The sequence below is a fragment of the Ranitomeya variabilis genome, chromosome 4, assembly GCF_051348905.1.
Source record: "Ranitomeya variabilis isolate aRanVar5 chromosome 4, aRanVar5.hap1, whole genome shotgun sequence".
Taxonomy (NCBI): domain Eukaryota; kingdom Metazoa; phylum Chordata; class Amphibia; order Anura; family Dendrobatidae; genus Ranitomeya; species Ranitomeya variabilis.
In genome coordinates, this window is record NC_135235.1 from 238,884,267 (window position 1) to 238,897,743 (window position 13,477).

The following is a 13,477-nucleotide window of genomic DNA, read 5'->3' on the forward strand; positions in this document are numbered from 1 at the left end:
CTGAAAACCCTATCAAAATACCATCCTGAAATTACTTTAAGACTCTAGTATTAACTCATAACATCAGAGTGGCAATTTCAGATCACAAGAGCTTTCCAGACACAGAAACGAAACTACAGCTGTGAACTGGAACAAAATGCAAAAACAAACGAGGACTAAAGTCCAACTTAGCTGGGAGTTGTCTAGCAGCAGGAACATGCACAGAAAGGCTTCTGATTACAATGTTGACCGGCATGGAAGTGACAGAGGAGCAAGGTTAAATAGCGACTCCCACATCCTGATGGAAACAGGTGAACAGAGGGGATGATGCACACCAGTTCAATTCCACCAGTGGCCACCGGGGGAGCCCAAAATCCAATTTCACAACAGTACCCCCCCCTCAAGGAGGGGGCACCGAACCCTCACCAGAACCACCAGGGCGATCAGGATGAGCCCTATGAAAGGCACGGACCAGATCGGAGGCATGAACATCAGAGGCAGTCACCCAAGAATTATCCTCCTGACCGTATCCCTTCCATTTGACCAGATACTGGAGTTTCCGTCTGGAAACACGGGAGTCCAAGATTTTTTCCACAACGTACTCCAACTCGCCCTCAACCAACACCGGAGCAGGAGGCTCAACGGAAGGCACAACCGGTACCTCATACCTGCGCAACAATGACCGATGAAAAACATTATGAATAGAAAAAAATGCAGGGAGGTCCAAACGGAAGGACACAGGGTTAAGAATCTCCAAAATCTTGTACGGGCCGATGAACCGAGGCTTAAACTTAGGAGAAGAAACCCTCATAGGGACAAAACGAGAAGACAACCACACCAAGTCCCCAACACAAAGCCGAGGACCAACCCGACGCCGGCGGTTGGCAAAAAGCTGAGTCTTCTCCTGGGACAACTTCAAATTGTCCACTACCTGCCCCCAAATCTGATGCAACCTCTCCACCACAGCATCCACTCCAGGACAATCCGAAGATTCCACCTGACCAGAAGAAAATCGAGGATGAAACCCCGAATTACAGAAAAAAGGAGACACCAAGGTGGCAGAGCTGGCCCGATTATTGAGGGCAAACTCCGCTAAAGGCAAAAAAGCAACCCAATCATCCTGATCTGCAGACACAAAACACCTCAAATATGTCTCCAAGGTCTGATTCGTCCGCTCGGTCTGGCCATTAGTCTGAGGATGGAAAGCAGACGAGAAAGACAAATCTATGCCCATCCTAGCACAGAATGCTCGCCAAAATCTAGACACGAACTGGGTTCCTCTGTCAGAAACGATATTCTCCGGAATACCATGCAAACGGACCACATTTTGAAAAAACAGAGGAACCAACTCGGAAGAAGAAGGCAACTTAGGCAGGGGAACCAAATGGACCATCTTAGAGAAACGGTCACACACCACCCAGATGACAGACATCTTCTGAGAAACAGGAAGATCCGAAATAAAATCCATCGAGATGTGCGTCCAGGGCCTCTTCGGGATAGGCAAGGGCAACAACAATCCACTAGCCCGAGAACAACAAGGCTTGGCCCGAGCACAAACGTCACAAGACTGCACAAAGCCTCGCACATCTCGAGACAGGGAAGGCCACCAGAAGGACCTTGCCACCAAATCCCTGGTACCAAAGATTCCAGGATGACCTGTCAACGCAGAAGAATGAACCTCAGAAATGACTTTACTGGTCCAATCATCAGGAACAAACAGTCTACCAGGTGGGCAACGATCAGGTCTATCCGCCTGAAACTCCTGCAAGGCCCGCCGCAGGTCTGGAGAAACGGCAGACAATATCACTCCATCCTTAAGGATACCTGTAGGTTCAGAGTTACCAGGGGAGTCAGGCTCAAAACTCCTAGAAAGGGCATCCGCCTTAACATTCTTAGAACCCGGCAGGTAGGACACCACAAAATTAAACCGAGAGAAAAACAACGACCAGCGCGCCTGTCTAGGATTCAGGCGTCTGGCGGACTCAAGATAAATTAGATTTTTGTGGTCAGTCAATACCACCACCTGATGTCTAGCCCCCTCAAGCCAATGACGCCACTCCTCAAAAGCCCACTTCATGGCCAAAAGCTCCCGATTCCCAACATCATAATTCCGCTCGGCGGGCGAAAATTTACGCGAGAAAAAGGCACAAGGTCTCATCACGGAACAATCGGAACTTCTCTGCGACAAAACTGCCCCAGCTCCGATTTCAGAAGCGTCGACCTCAACCTGAAAAGGAAGAGCAACATCAGGCTGACGCAACACAGGGGCGGAAGAAAAGCGGCGCTTAAGCTCCCGAAAGGCCTCCACAGCAGCAGGGGACCAATCAGCAACATCAGCACCCTTTTTAGTCAAATCAGTCAATGGTTTAACAACATCAGAAAAACCAGCAATAAATCGACGATAAAAGTTAGCAAAGCCCAAAAATTTCTGAAGACTCTTAAGAGAAGAGGGTTGCGTCCAATCACAAATAGCCTGAACCTTGACAGGATCCATCTCGATGGAAGAGGGGGAAAAAATATATCCCAAAAAGGAAATCTTTTGAACCCCAAAAACGCACTTAGAACCCTTCACACACAAGGAATTAGACCGCAAAACCTGAAAAACCCTCCTGACCTGCTGGACATGAGAGTCCCAGTCATCCGAAAAAATCAAAATATCATCCAGATACACAATCATAAATTTATCCAAATAATCACGGAAAATGTCATGCATAAAGGACTGAAAGACTGAAGGGGCATTTGAAAGACCAAAAGGCATCACCAAATACTCAAAGTGGCCCTCGGGCGTATTAAATGCGGTCTTCCACTCATCCCCCTGCTTAATTCGCACCAAATTATACGCCCCACGGAGATCTATCTTAGAGAACCACTTGGCCCCCTTTATGCGAGCAAACAAATCAGTCAGCAGTGGCAACGGATATTGATATTTAACCGTGATTTTATTCAAAAGCCGATAATCAATACACGGTCTCAAAGAGCCATCTTTCTTAGCCACAAAGAAAAAACCGGCTCCTAAGGGAGATGACGAAGGACGAATATGTCCCTTTTCCAAGGACTCCTTTATATATTCTCGCATAGCAGCATGTTCAGGCACAGACAGATTAAATAAACGACCCTTAGGGTATTTACTACCCGGAATCAAATCTATGGCACAATCGCACTCCCGGTGCGGAGGTAATGAACCAAGCTTAGGTTCTTCAAAAACGTCACGAAATTCAGTCAAGAATTCAGGAATCTCAGAGGGAATAGATGATGAAATGGAAACCACAGGTACGTCCCCATGCGTCCCCTTACATCCCCAGCTTAACACAGACATAGCTTTCCAGTCAAGGACTGGGTTATGAGATTGCAGCCATGGCAATCCAAGCACCAACACATCATGTAGGTTATACAGCACAAGAAAGCGAATAATCTCCTGATGATCCGGATTAATCCGCATAGTTACTTGTGTCCAGTATTGTGGTTTATTACTAGCCAATGGGGTGGAGTCAATCCCCTTCAGGGGTATAGGAGTTTCAAGAGGCTCCAAATCATACCCACAGCGTTTGGCAAAGGACCAATCCATAAGACTCAAAGCGGCGCCAGAGTCGACATAGGCATCCGCGGTAATGGATGATAAAGAACAAATCAGGGTCACAGATAGAATAAACTTAGACTGTAAAGTGCCAATTGAAACAGACTTATCAAGCTTCTTAGTACGCTTAGAGCATGCTGATATAACATGAGTTGAATCACCGCAATAGAAGCACAACCCATTTTTTCGTCTTAAATTCTGCCGTTCACTTCTGGACAGAATTCTATCACATTGCATATTCTCTGGCGTCTTCTCAGTAGACACCGCCAAATGGTGCACAGGTTTGCGCTCCCGCAGACGCCTATCGATCTGGATAGCCATTGTCATGGACTCATTCAGACCCGCAGGCACAGGGAACCCCACCATAACATCCTTAATGGCATCAGAGAGACCCTCTCTGAAATTCGCCGCCAGGGCGCACTCATTCCACTGAGTAAGCACAGCCCATTTACGGAATTTCTGGCAGTATATTTCAGCTTCGTCTTGCCCCTGAGATAGGGACATCAAGGCCTTTTCCGCCTGAAGCTCTAACTGAGGTTCCTCATAAAGCAACCCCAAGGCCAGAAAAAACGCATCCACATTGAGCAACGCAGGATCCCCTGGAGCCAATGCAAAAGCCCAATCCTGAGGGTCGCCCCGGAGCAAGGAAATCACAATCCTGACCTGCTGAGCAGGATCTCCAGCAGAGCGAGATTTCAGGGACAAAAACAACTTGCAATTATTTTTAAAATTTTGAAAGCAAGATCTATTCCCCGAGAAAAATTCAGGCAAAGGAATTCTGGGTTCAGATATAGGAACATGAACAACAAAATCTTGTAAATTTTGAACTTTCGTGGTGAGATTATTCAAACCTGCAGCTAAACTCTGAATATCCATTTTAAACAGGTGAACACAGAGCCATTCCAGGATTAGAAGGAGAGAGAGAGAGAGAGAGAAAGGCTGCAATATAGGCAGACTTGCAAGAGATTCAATTACAAGCACACTCAGAACTGAAGGGAAGGGGAAAAAAAAAAAAAAAAAAATCTTCAGCAGACTTCTCTTTTCTCTCCTTTCTCTGTCAATTAATTTAACCCTTTAGGGCCGGTCAAACTGTTATGGTTCTCAATGGCAAGAGAACATAGCCCAGCAAACATAAGTACTAGCTCTTGGAAGGATGGAAACTAAACTGACCATGAACTAAACCTGCCGCACAACTAACAGTAGCCGGGTAGCGTTGCCTACGTTTTTTATCCCTAGACGCCCAGCGCCGGCCGGAGGACTAACTAATCCTGGCAGAGGAAAATATAGTCCTGGCTCACCTCTAGAGAAATTTCCCCGATAGGCAGACAGAGGCCCCCACATATATTGGCGGTGATTTTAGATGAAATGACAAACGTAGTATGAAAATAGGTTTAGCAAAATTGAGGTCCGCTTACTAGATAGCAGGAAGACAGAAAGGGCACTTTCATGGTCAGCTGAAAACCCTATCAAAATACCATCCTGAAATTACTTTAAGACTCTAGTATTAACTCATAACATCAGAGTGGCAATTTCAGATCACAAGAGCTTTCCAGACACAGAAACGAAACTACAGCTGTGAACTGGAACAAAATGCAAAAACAAACGAGGACTAAAGTCCAACTTAGCTGGGAGTTGTCTAGCAGCAGGAACATGCACAGAAAGGCTTCTGATTACAATGTTGACCGGCATGGAAGTGACAGAGGAGCAAGGTTAAATAGCGACTCCCACATCCTGATGGAAACAGGTGAACAGAGGGGATGATGCACACCAGTTCAATTCCACCAGTGGCCACCGGGGGAGCCCAAAATCCAATTTCACAACAGGGTACTGCACCTAGGGTAATTAGTCTCCAGAAGGGCTGCCTACTATGTACTGGCTATTGGGTAGCTGCAGCGAGGGCGATATAACTACTCCCACTCAGGCGGGAACAATAATTATAAGGCTAGGTTCCCATTGCGTTAGGGCAATCCGTTTAGCGCTAAGCGCTAGCGGATTGCGCTAACGCAGTTTCTTTTAAGGGGTCGCGTTAAACGTTCCCGCTAGCGCAGATCCCCGATCTGCGAGAGCGGGGAACAGACCTCGGGCGTGCCGTGGACGCTGCAAGCAGCGTCCGTGGCGCGCTACAAAAGAACGGCACATCGCTAGCGCGTGCCGAAAATGACACGCTAGCAATGCGCTTTAACATTGCAGGCAATGGGAGCGCTAACGGACGCGTTGCACGGCGTTAATTTCGCCGTGCAGCGCTGTCCGTTAGCGCTCACCCATTAACGCAATGGGAACCTAGCCTAAACGCCGCCGGTCGCTGCAAAGATTTCCAATCGCACAGAACTAAGTATGCTGGCACCAGCTCTGATTTTCCAAGGATTAACGGGTCCGGAGCCAACCCAAATCAGTAGCTGTCACAAATCGGGGGTGACCTTTGGCCAGCACACGGCTATCACATGTGCAGGGGGCTTATCTTAGTTATCCCACCACTGCTACAATGTGATGAAAACACAAACAAGGCTATTGACCTATCAATTTACCGCAGGGGCTTATTTTAGTTATCCGACTGCTGCTACAGTATAATAAGAACTGCAGCGATTTATGTACATCCCGCTTTCCAGTTCCACTTTGGAACTTGCAGCTCTCCGGCGCCCCCCTTACCCTCAGGTCAGTCAGGGAACTACACCTCGGATAATTAGTCGCCGGATGGGCTGCTTCACTGTGTACTGGCTAGCAGGCACACTACAACGAGGGAATTATAAATGCTCAGGCCGCAGCCAGACAATAGCTTATAAAACCCTGTTCCGTCGCTGCCAGCGGCACCCACCTAGCCCAGAACACACTTCGCTGCCACCAGCTCAGATTTCTCAGAGGGGTTCGAGCCAACCCAAATTAGTAGCGTAATTAACTTCAGAGGACTTAGGGTACGTTTTAAAGCAAGGAAAACGAAGCTAGTAACTAACTTTTACTCCAAATAGATTAGGCAGTGTTTTACAAAAGGTCTATAAAGATTTTACAATATGAGACAAAGTATGTACAAGCAATGGCATAAAAAAAACAGGGATTAAAGAAGAACAACACTCACATGCTGCTTAGATGTTCCTAGCTAACCATGCTGGTGGGGGGGAGCCAGATATCCCAATTCATCAGGGAGTCTTGATGTTGTGATGTCCCAGGCAAGAATAAAGGCTGGGTTGAGTGGCAGTAACTTATACTTGTAGGCTGTGACATCACTAAAGGGGCTGGTTTACCTGCACCCTCCTCTAGCTGCCAGGGTGCACATTTTGGTAAGAAATTTCTAACACTCCTAAATGGGCTCGAGAACCTAGCAGAGTCACAGCACACACATCATTCAGCTTATATTAAAATTAGCTTTCTAATTAATCTAAACTCGGTCTAGCTATTCCACTCTGTTTAGGATAAATCAATTTCTCTGGTTCTCTTGGTGCCAGACCCTAGCAAAAGGCCCCGTTGTGAAGCTATACCAAAGCATGTTCCGAATATGTATCTGGAATATATTATACGCTGGCGGCGCATTATGGCTTATTTAATATCTCCCATACATACAAAGGGAAAAGTAGATGTTTCTTAGACAAAGTCGTCTCTGGGCTAATTAACATTCCTGAAGGAGGGGGGAAAGGAAGGAGTGAGGAGAGAGTGTAGTGTTACAGGAGCCAGGGACTGATATCCCCTAGTGCAGATGCTGCGAGGGGGGCCACATGCAGCGTGTGTGATAACAAGGGAAAATTATATGCCATATTGTACATTAACATAACAGTAGCGTAATTCACTTCAGAGGATGCGACAGTTTGTTTAGAGCATGGAGAGACAAGCTAGTAATTTTATCCATTACTCCAAAAAAAGGTAGGCAGTGTTTACAAAGTATAAAAAGAAATTATAAAGGAGAGAATATCATATGTACAATACAAATTAAAAATAAAATGGGATTCAAATTTAAAAGAACACTTACAGGTCGTTATGTCATTGTATCATCTTGACTGGCTGTGTGCTGGGGGGAAGAGTGAGCATATATCCAGATGCATAGCACCCCTCTGTATAGCAGCTGGATCCCGGACAAAAGACACTGCATGAATGCTGTCTCACTAAGTTATTCCTAGCCCAAAATCCAGGCTCTCCCCCTATGGTGACATCACTTAGAGGCTGACACCTCCCCTTTACTTAGAATATGAATACTATTTTTACGCATATCTCGCTGTATGAACCTCGTATAAGAAAGACACAATGATCAGAATGTGCCCCACATCATGGGGATTCTTTTAAGTGTACACACAGAGTAATTACCTGAACCGCTTACGAAGAAATCCACACTTTGCACTCGTTGCGTTTAGCTGCTAGTGCTTTCAGTGAGTGATAGATCTAGCGATGGTCATCCGGAATATATAATTCTTATATCCCTAGCCCGGATCGGTGCCCATATATATATCACGATAATAGAACAAATGATCTCATGCACTTTCGAAAGGGCTATACCAGTTTGGGCTGGTATTGGTTGGGAGGAGGGAATGAGTAGTTTTAGGGAGATTTGTCTGCTGCAGCTAAAAGCCATAAACTGTTCATACAATGGTATCAAGTCGCACAGAGTGTCTGCCATAGGGCTTTGTCTTTATATGAGCGAATGCAGAGGGGGAGAAAGGGGGGTCAAATCTGCAGCGTGTGTCTGGAAAGCCATGTAACCTTCTGAAACTAAACTCACAATATGACATTTTTACATTATCGCGACACCCTGTGTCAGTGATACATTATATACTGCCCCTCCATTATATATCTGACAGTATAGTGACGTCCTGTGTCGGTGATACATTATTAACCGCCCCCTCCATTATATATCTGACAGTATAGTGACGTCCTGTGTCAGTGATACATTATACACTGCCACCTCCATTATTTTCTGACAGTATAGTGATGTCCTGTGTCGGTGATATATTATATACTGCCCTCTCCATTATATTTCTGATAGTATAGTGACGTCCTGTGTTGGTGATACATTATATACTGCCCCCTCCATTATATATCTGACAGTATAGTGACGTCCTATGTCTGTGATACATTATATACTGCCCCCTCCATTATATATCTGACAGTATAGTGACGTCCTGTGTCTGTGATACATTATATACTGCCCCCTCCATTATATATCTGACAGTATAGTGACGTCCTGTGTCTGTGATACATTATATACCGCCCCCTCCATTATATATCTGACAGTATAGTGACGTCCTGTGTCAGTGATACATTATACACTGCCACCTCCGTTATTTTCTGACAGTACAATGACGTCCTGTGTCGGTGATACATTATATACTGCCCCCTCCATAATATATCTGACAGTATAGTGACGTCCTGTGTCTGTGATACATTATATACTGCCCCCTTCATTATATTTCTGACAGTGCAGTGACGTCCTGTGTTGGTGATACATTATATACTGCCCCCTCCATTATATATCTGACAGTATAGTGACGTCCTGTGTCAGTGATACATTATATACTGCCCCCTCCATTATATATCTGACAGTATAGTGACGTCCTGTGTTGGTGATACATTATATACTGCCCCTCCATTATATATGTGACAGTATACACTCCCTGACAGAAGTTATGTCGCTTATTCATGTTATGTAAATAAAAGCTTATAAGCTGATGTTAAATTCATCCATTGGTTGTATAAATTATTCTTTTGAAAGCTGAAACCCTCCAAAATGTGGTTTAGGTTAAGAAAATAAATTGGCATCAATGCAGAAATATTGATCAGTTAATGGACACAGAATGGTCAGTTTTTGGCAAGGCAAAAGTTTTGTCGCCTGGTCATATAATGCACCCAATCCTAGGTTACATCCTCACCTGTGCTCAGTAAATGATCGGTTAATTAGTGTATGTGTATAAAAAGAATCCCAGCACCCCAGATCTTCACTTGAACTGCAACTTGAGCTCTGACAACATGCCAAAACTCCACCCTGCAACCAAAGCCTGGATTATCAAGAGGCTGAAGACCAGATCCACTGCAGAGGTGGCTGGCACCTTTAATGTGTCTCAGCGTCAAGTACAAAGAATTAAAAAAAGATTTGAAGAGACTGGAGATGTGTTTGACAAGCCAAGGTCTGGCAGACCCCGCAAGACAACTGCTCAGGAGGAACGTTTGTTGGTTAGAAAATCCAAAGCAAACCCCTCTTCCACTGCAGCAGAGCTCCATCAGGCATGGTCACCTCAAGTCCCTGTGTCAACTAGCACAGTTTGTACGATTCTGTCTCGAAATGGCCTCCATGGTCGAATCAGTGCCCAGAAGCCAGCACTAAACAAAAGGCAAATAAAAAAACGTGTGGCATTTGCAAAGTCCCACAGCCTGCTAAACAGATGGACGCTGGAAAAGTGGCAGAAGGTGGATTTCTCTGAGGAATCTTCAGTAGAATTACACCACAGCCGCCGCAAATACTGCAGGAGACCTACTGGACCCCGTATGGATCCAAAATACACCCAGAAAACAGTTACATTTGGTGGTGGAAAGATCATGGTCTGGGGTTACATTCAGTATGGGGGTGTGCGAAACATTTGCAAGGTGGAAGGCAATATCAATAGCCTAAAATATCAAGAAGTATTAGCTACCTCTTGTATTCCAAATCATAAAAGGGGTCAAATTCTGCAGCAGGATGGTGCTCCATCTCATACATCCATCTCTACTACAAAGTTCCTCCAGGCAAAAAAGATCAAGGTGCTCAAGTACTGGCCAGCCCAGTCACCAGACATGGACATCATTGAGCGTGTTTGGGGTAGGATGAAAGAGGAAGCTTGGAAGACAAAACCAAAGAATCTAGATGAACTCTGGGAGGCATGTAAGACGGCATTCTGTGCTATTCCTGTTGACTTCATTAATAAATTGTATGAACCCTTGATGAACCACATGGATGCAGTCCTTCAAGCTCATGGAAGTCACACAAAATATTAAATATGACTAATAGCACCACAACTTCATTCACCAATGTTCTGCAACATATGTTTGTATTTTAAGTTAATTATTTGTTTGAATATCTCATTACTATCTGTGGGCGACAAAACGTTTGTCTTGCCAAAATCTGACCATTCTGTGTCCATTAAATGATCAGTATTTCTGCATTGATGCCAATTTATTTTCTTAACCTAAACCACATTTCGGGGGGTTTCGGCTTTCAAAAGAATAATTTATACAACCAATGGATGAATTTATCGTCAGGTTATAAGCTTTCATTTACATAACATGGATAAGCGACATAACTTCTGTCAGGGAGTGTAGTGACGTCCTGTGTCGGTGATACATTATATACTGCCCCTCCATTATATATCTGACAGTAAGGTGAAGTCCTGGCGGCAGCGGAGGCAGCTGGCTAAGGTGCGAGGTGACCAGATCTTGGAGGAACCGCAGCGCTGGGAAGAGGACTATGAGCTGATTGAATGTGAGGGTCTCTTCGAGGAGTACCTAGAGATGGGTGAGTAGTAGGGTGGCACATTGTGCCAGGTGCGGTAATGTCACCTGCCTGCACTGGTGCGGTTGGCATCTGCCGTGCCCATAAGCAGCCATGTCACATTGCCCCCTCTGACTGTACAGTAGAGACCCCGCTGTGGGTGGGTGCTCTTATGGATTCTCTGACCAGCCGGTTCTGTCTCAGTCATACAGTTTGGCTTCATCACTATCTTTGTGGCTGCCTTCCCCCTGGCTCCTCTATTTGCTCTACTCAATAACTGGGTGGAAATTCGACTTGATGCTCAGAAGTTTGTGTGTGAATACCGGCGCCCAGTGGCGGAGCGGGCGCAGCATATCGGGGTCTGGTTTCTGATTCTGGAGGCGTTGTCTCAGCTTTCAGTTATAGTTAATGTAAGTACCAGTCATGGAGACACGTGATGCAAAGTCCCATCATCCAGACAACGGCCATCTTTCCTCATTCCAGGCTTTCCTCATTGCCTTCACCTCGGACTTCCTCCCACGTCTCCTCTACCAGTACGAGTATGACAGCCACCTGGAGGGATACTTAAATTTCAGCTTGTCCTACTCTCCACACAGCTATGTTTCAGCAAACCATACCATGTGCAGGTGAGGCTGGGGGAGTGCGGGTGAGGCTGGTCTGGGCAGGGGAGGCTGGTGTGGGCAGGTGAGGCTGGTGGAGTGCGGGTGAGCCTGGTGGGGGCAGGGGAGGCTTGAGGGTGCTGGTTGGGGCAGGTGAGGCTGGTGGAGAGCGAGTGGGCCTGGTGGGGACAGTTAAGTAGGGTGGACCTGGTGGAGTGTGGGAGAGCCTGGTGGGGGCTGGTGGAGTGTGGGTGAGGCTGGTGGGGACAGATAAGTAAGGTAGGCGTGGGTGGGCCTGTGGAGTGCGGATGGGCCTGGTGGGGACAGATAAGTAGGGTGGACATGGTGGAGAGCATGGTAGAGTGTGGGTGAGCCTGGTGGGGACAGATAAGATGGACGCGGGTGGGCCTGGTGGAGTGCGGGTGGGCCTGGTGGGGACAGATAAGTAGGGTGGGCCTGGTGGAGTGCGGATGGGCCTGGTGGGGACAGATAAGTAGGGTGGCCCTGGTGGAGTGCGGGTGGGCGTGGTGGGGACAGATAAGTAAGGTGGGCCTGGTGGAGTGCGGGTCGGGACAGATAAGTAGTGTTGGCGCAGGCGGGCCTGGTGGGCGGTGGTGACCGGGTGGGGTGTGGTTGAATCTGGTGGGTGTGTGACCTCCGTGACTGGCAGGTCTCAGAAGCAGCCATGCTTCTCTACGATATGTGGGGCTGTAGACATTTCCCTGTCTCCCCAGTATCCTGCTCTTTATCCTGCAGGTACAAAGCTTTCCGGGATGAGGATGGGAAGTACACGCTCTTCTACTGGAAGCTCCTCGCTGTCCGGCTCGGATTCATTATTGCATTTGAGGTTGGACACTGCCGCTCACTTTATTTCTTACGTGACTTTTCTTTTTTGTCTGTGTTGCTGATTTTTTGCACCAAATTCTTCATGCAGGTTGATGAATTTTGCACAAAATCAAAGATGTCCTTTACTCTTAACTTTATCCTTTTTTGGGGCCTTATTAGAGCTAAAAAGTTGAAAGATTCTTTAACATATCGTATATTAGTGTTCACCTGCAAACAAATGATTAGATGGCTTGTGCTCCAGATGGCAGTGGTGATGAGGCTGAAGCCTCTGGATACCAGACTCCGAGGCCACCTTGTCAGTCAAAAAACAAAAGTGACGGTGACTTTAAAAAGCGCAAATAGTATAACGAATACGACGCAAACATCGGGGCCAGTGATAGAAACACTTTTAGCTCTAGAAAAGAAATCCGCAAAGACAACGATGAATCGGGGGCCTGTGACTACTGTGACCTTGAGGTCTACAGTCATGGACGGATCGGGCACCAGCTGTGGGGATTAGGGTTGAGCGACCTTTAGTTTTTTAGGGTCGAGTCGGGTTTTGTGAAACCCGACTATCTTAAAAGTCGAGTCGAGTGAAATCGGCCGACCACCGTGAAAAGTCGGGTTTCGGCCGGAACACGAAACCCAATGAAGGAATTTTTTTTTTTTTTTAATTCTCTCTCTCTCTCTCTCTCTCTCTCACAGAAAATTTCGTATTGCACATTCCAAATCCCTACTGCGCACAAGCGATAACATGACGATAGGCGTTCACTCCCCTAAGACCTATGTCATCACTATGCCCACGCTCATTCATTGGCTGAAAAAATGGCGCTAAACGCAGCTTCTGGATCTTCTGATTCCATATTGTGTCTCCCCCTCTAGCACGTGGTCTTCTTCAGTCTGCGTTGTATAGACTGGATGGTCCCAGATATTCCAGAGTCGGTGGAGATAAAGGTGAAGAGAGAGCGGTACTTAGCTAAGCAGGCGTTGGCAGATAACCAGGAGGTACTGATGACGGTGAGTCCGTCCTCCAGCTCTCCAGGTCAGTCAGCGGCACCGTGT

The 13,477-nt window shown here is 46.5% G+C and overlaps 1 protein-coding gene across 2 annotated transcripts in view; it reads left to right on the plus strand.

Annotated features, from left to right (window-relative positions):
* The window catches only part of ANO7 (anoctamin 7), a 58,574-nt gene that overhangs the window by 41,658 nt on the left and 3,439 nt on the right, over nt 1–13,477 (plus strand). The window contains exons 19-23 of one of the 2 annotated variants that reach the window (XM_077260386.1): nt 10,879–11,015; nt 11,196–11,401; nt 11,475–11,617; nt 12,347–12,437; nt 13,298–13,457. In XM_077260386.1, the coding sequence (XP_077116501.1) occupies nt 10,879–11,015; nt 11,196–11,401; nt 11,475–11,617; nt 12,347–12,437; nt 13,298–13,457 (737 nt within the window). The remainder of the gene's footprint in view (nt 1–10,878; nt 11,016–11,195; nt 11,402–11,474; nt 11,618–12,346; nt 12,438–13,297; nt 13,458–13,477) is intronic. The other variant, XM_077260387.1, reaches the window with a different exon arrangement.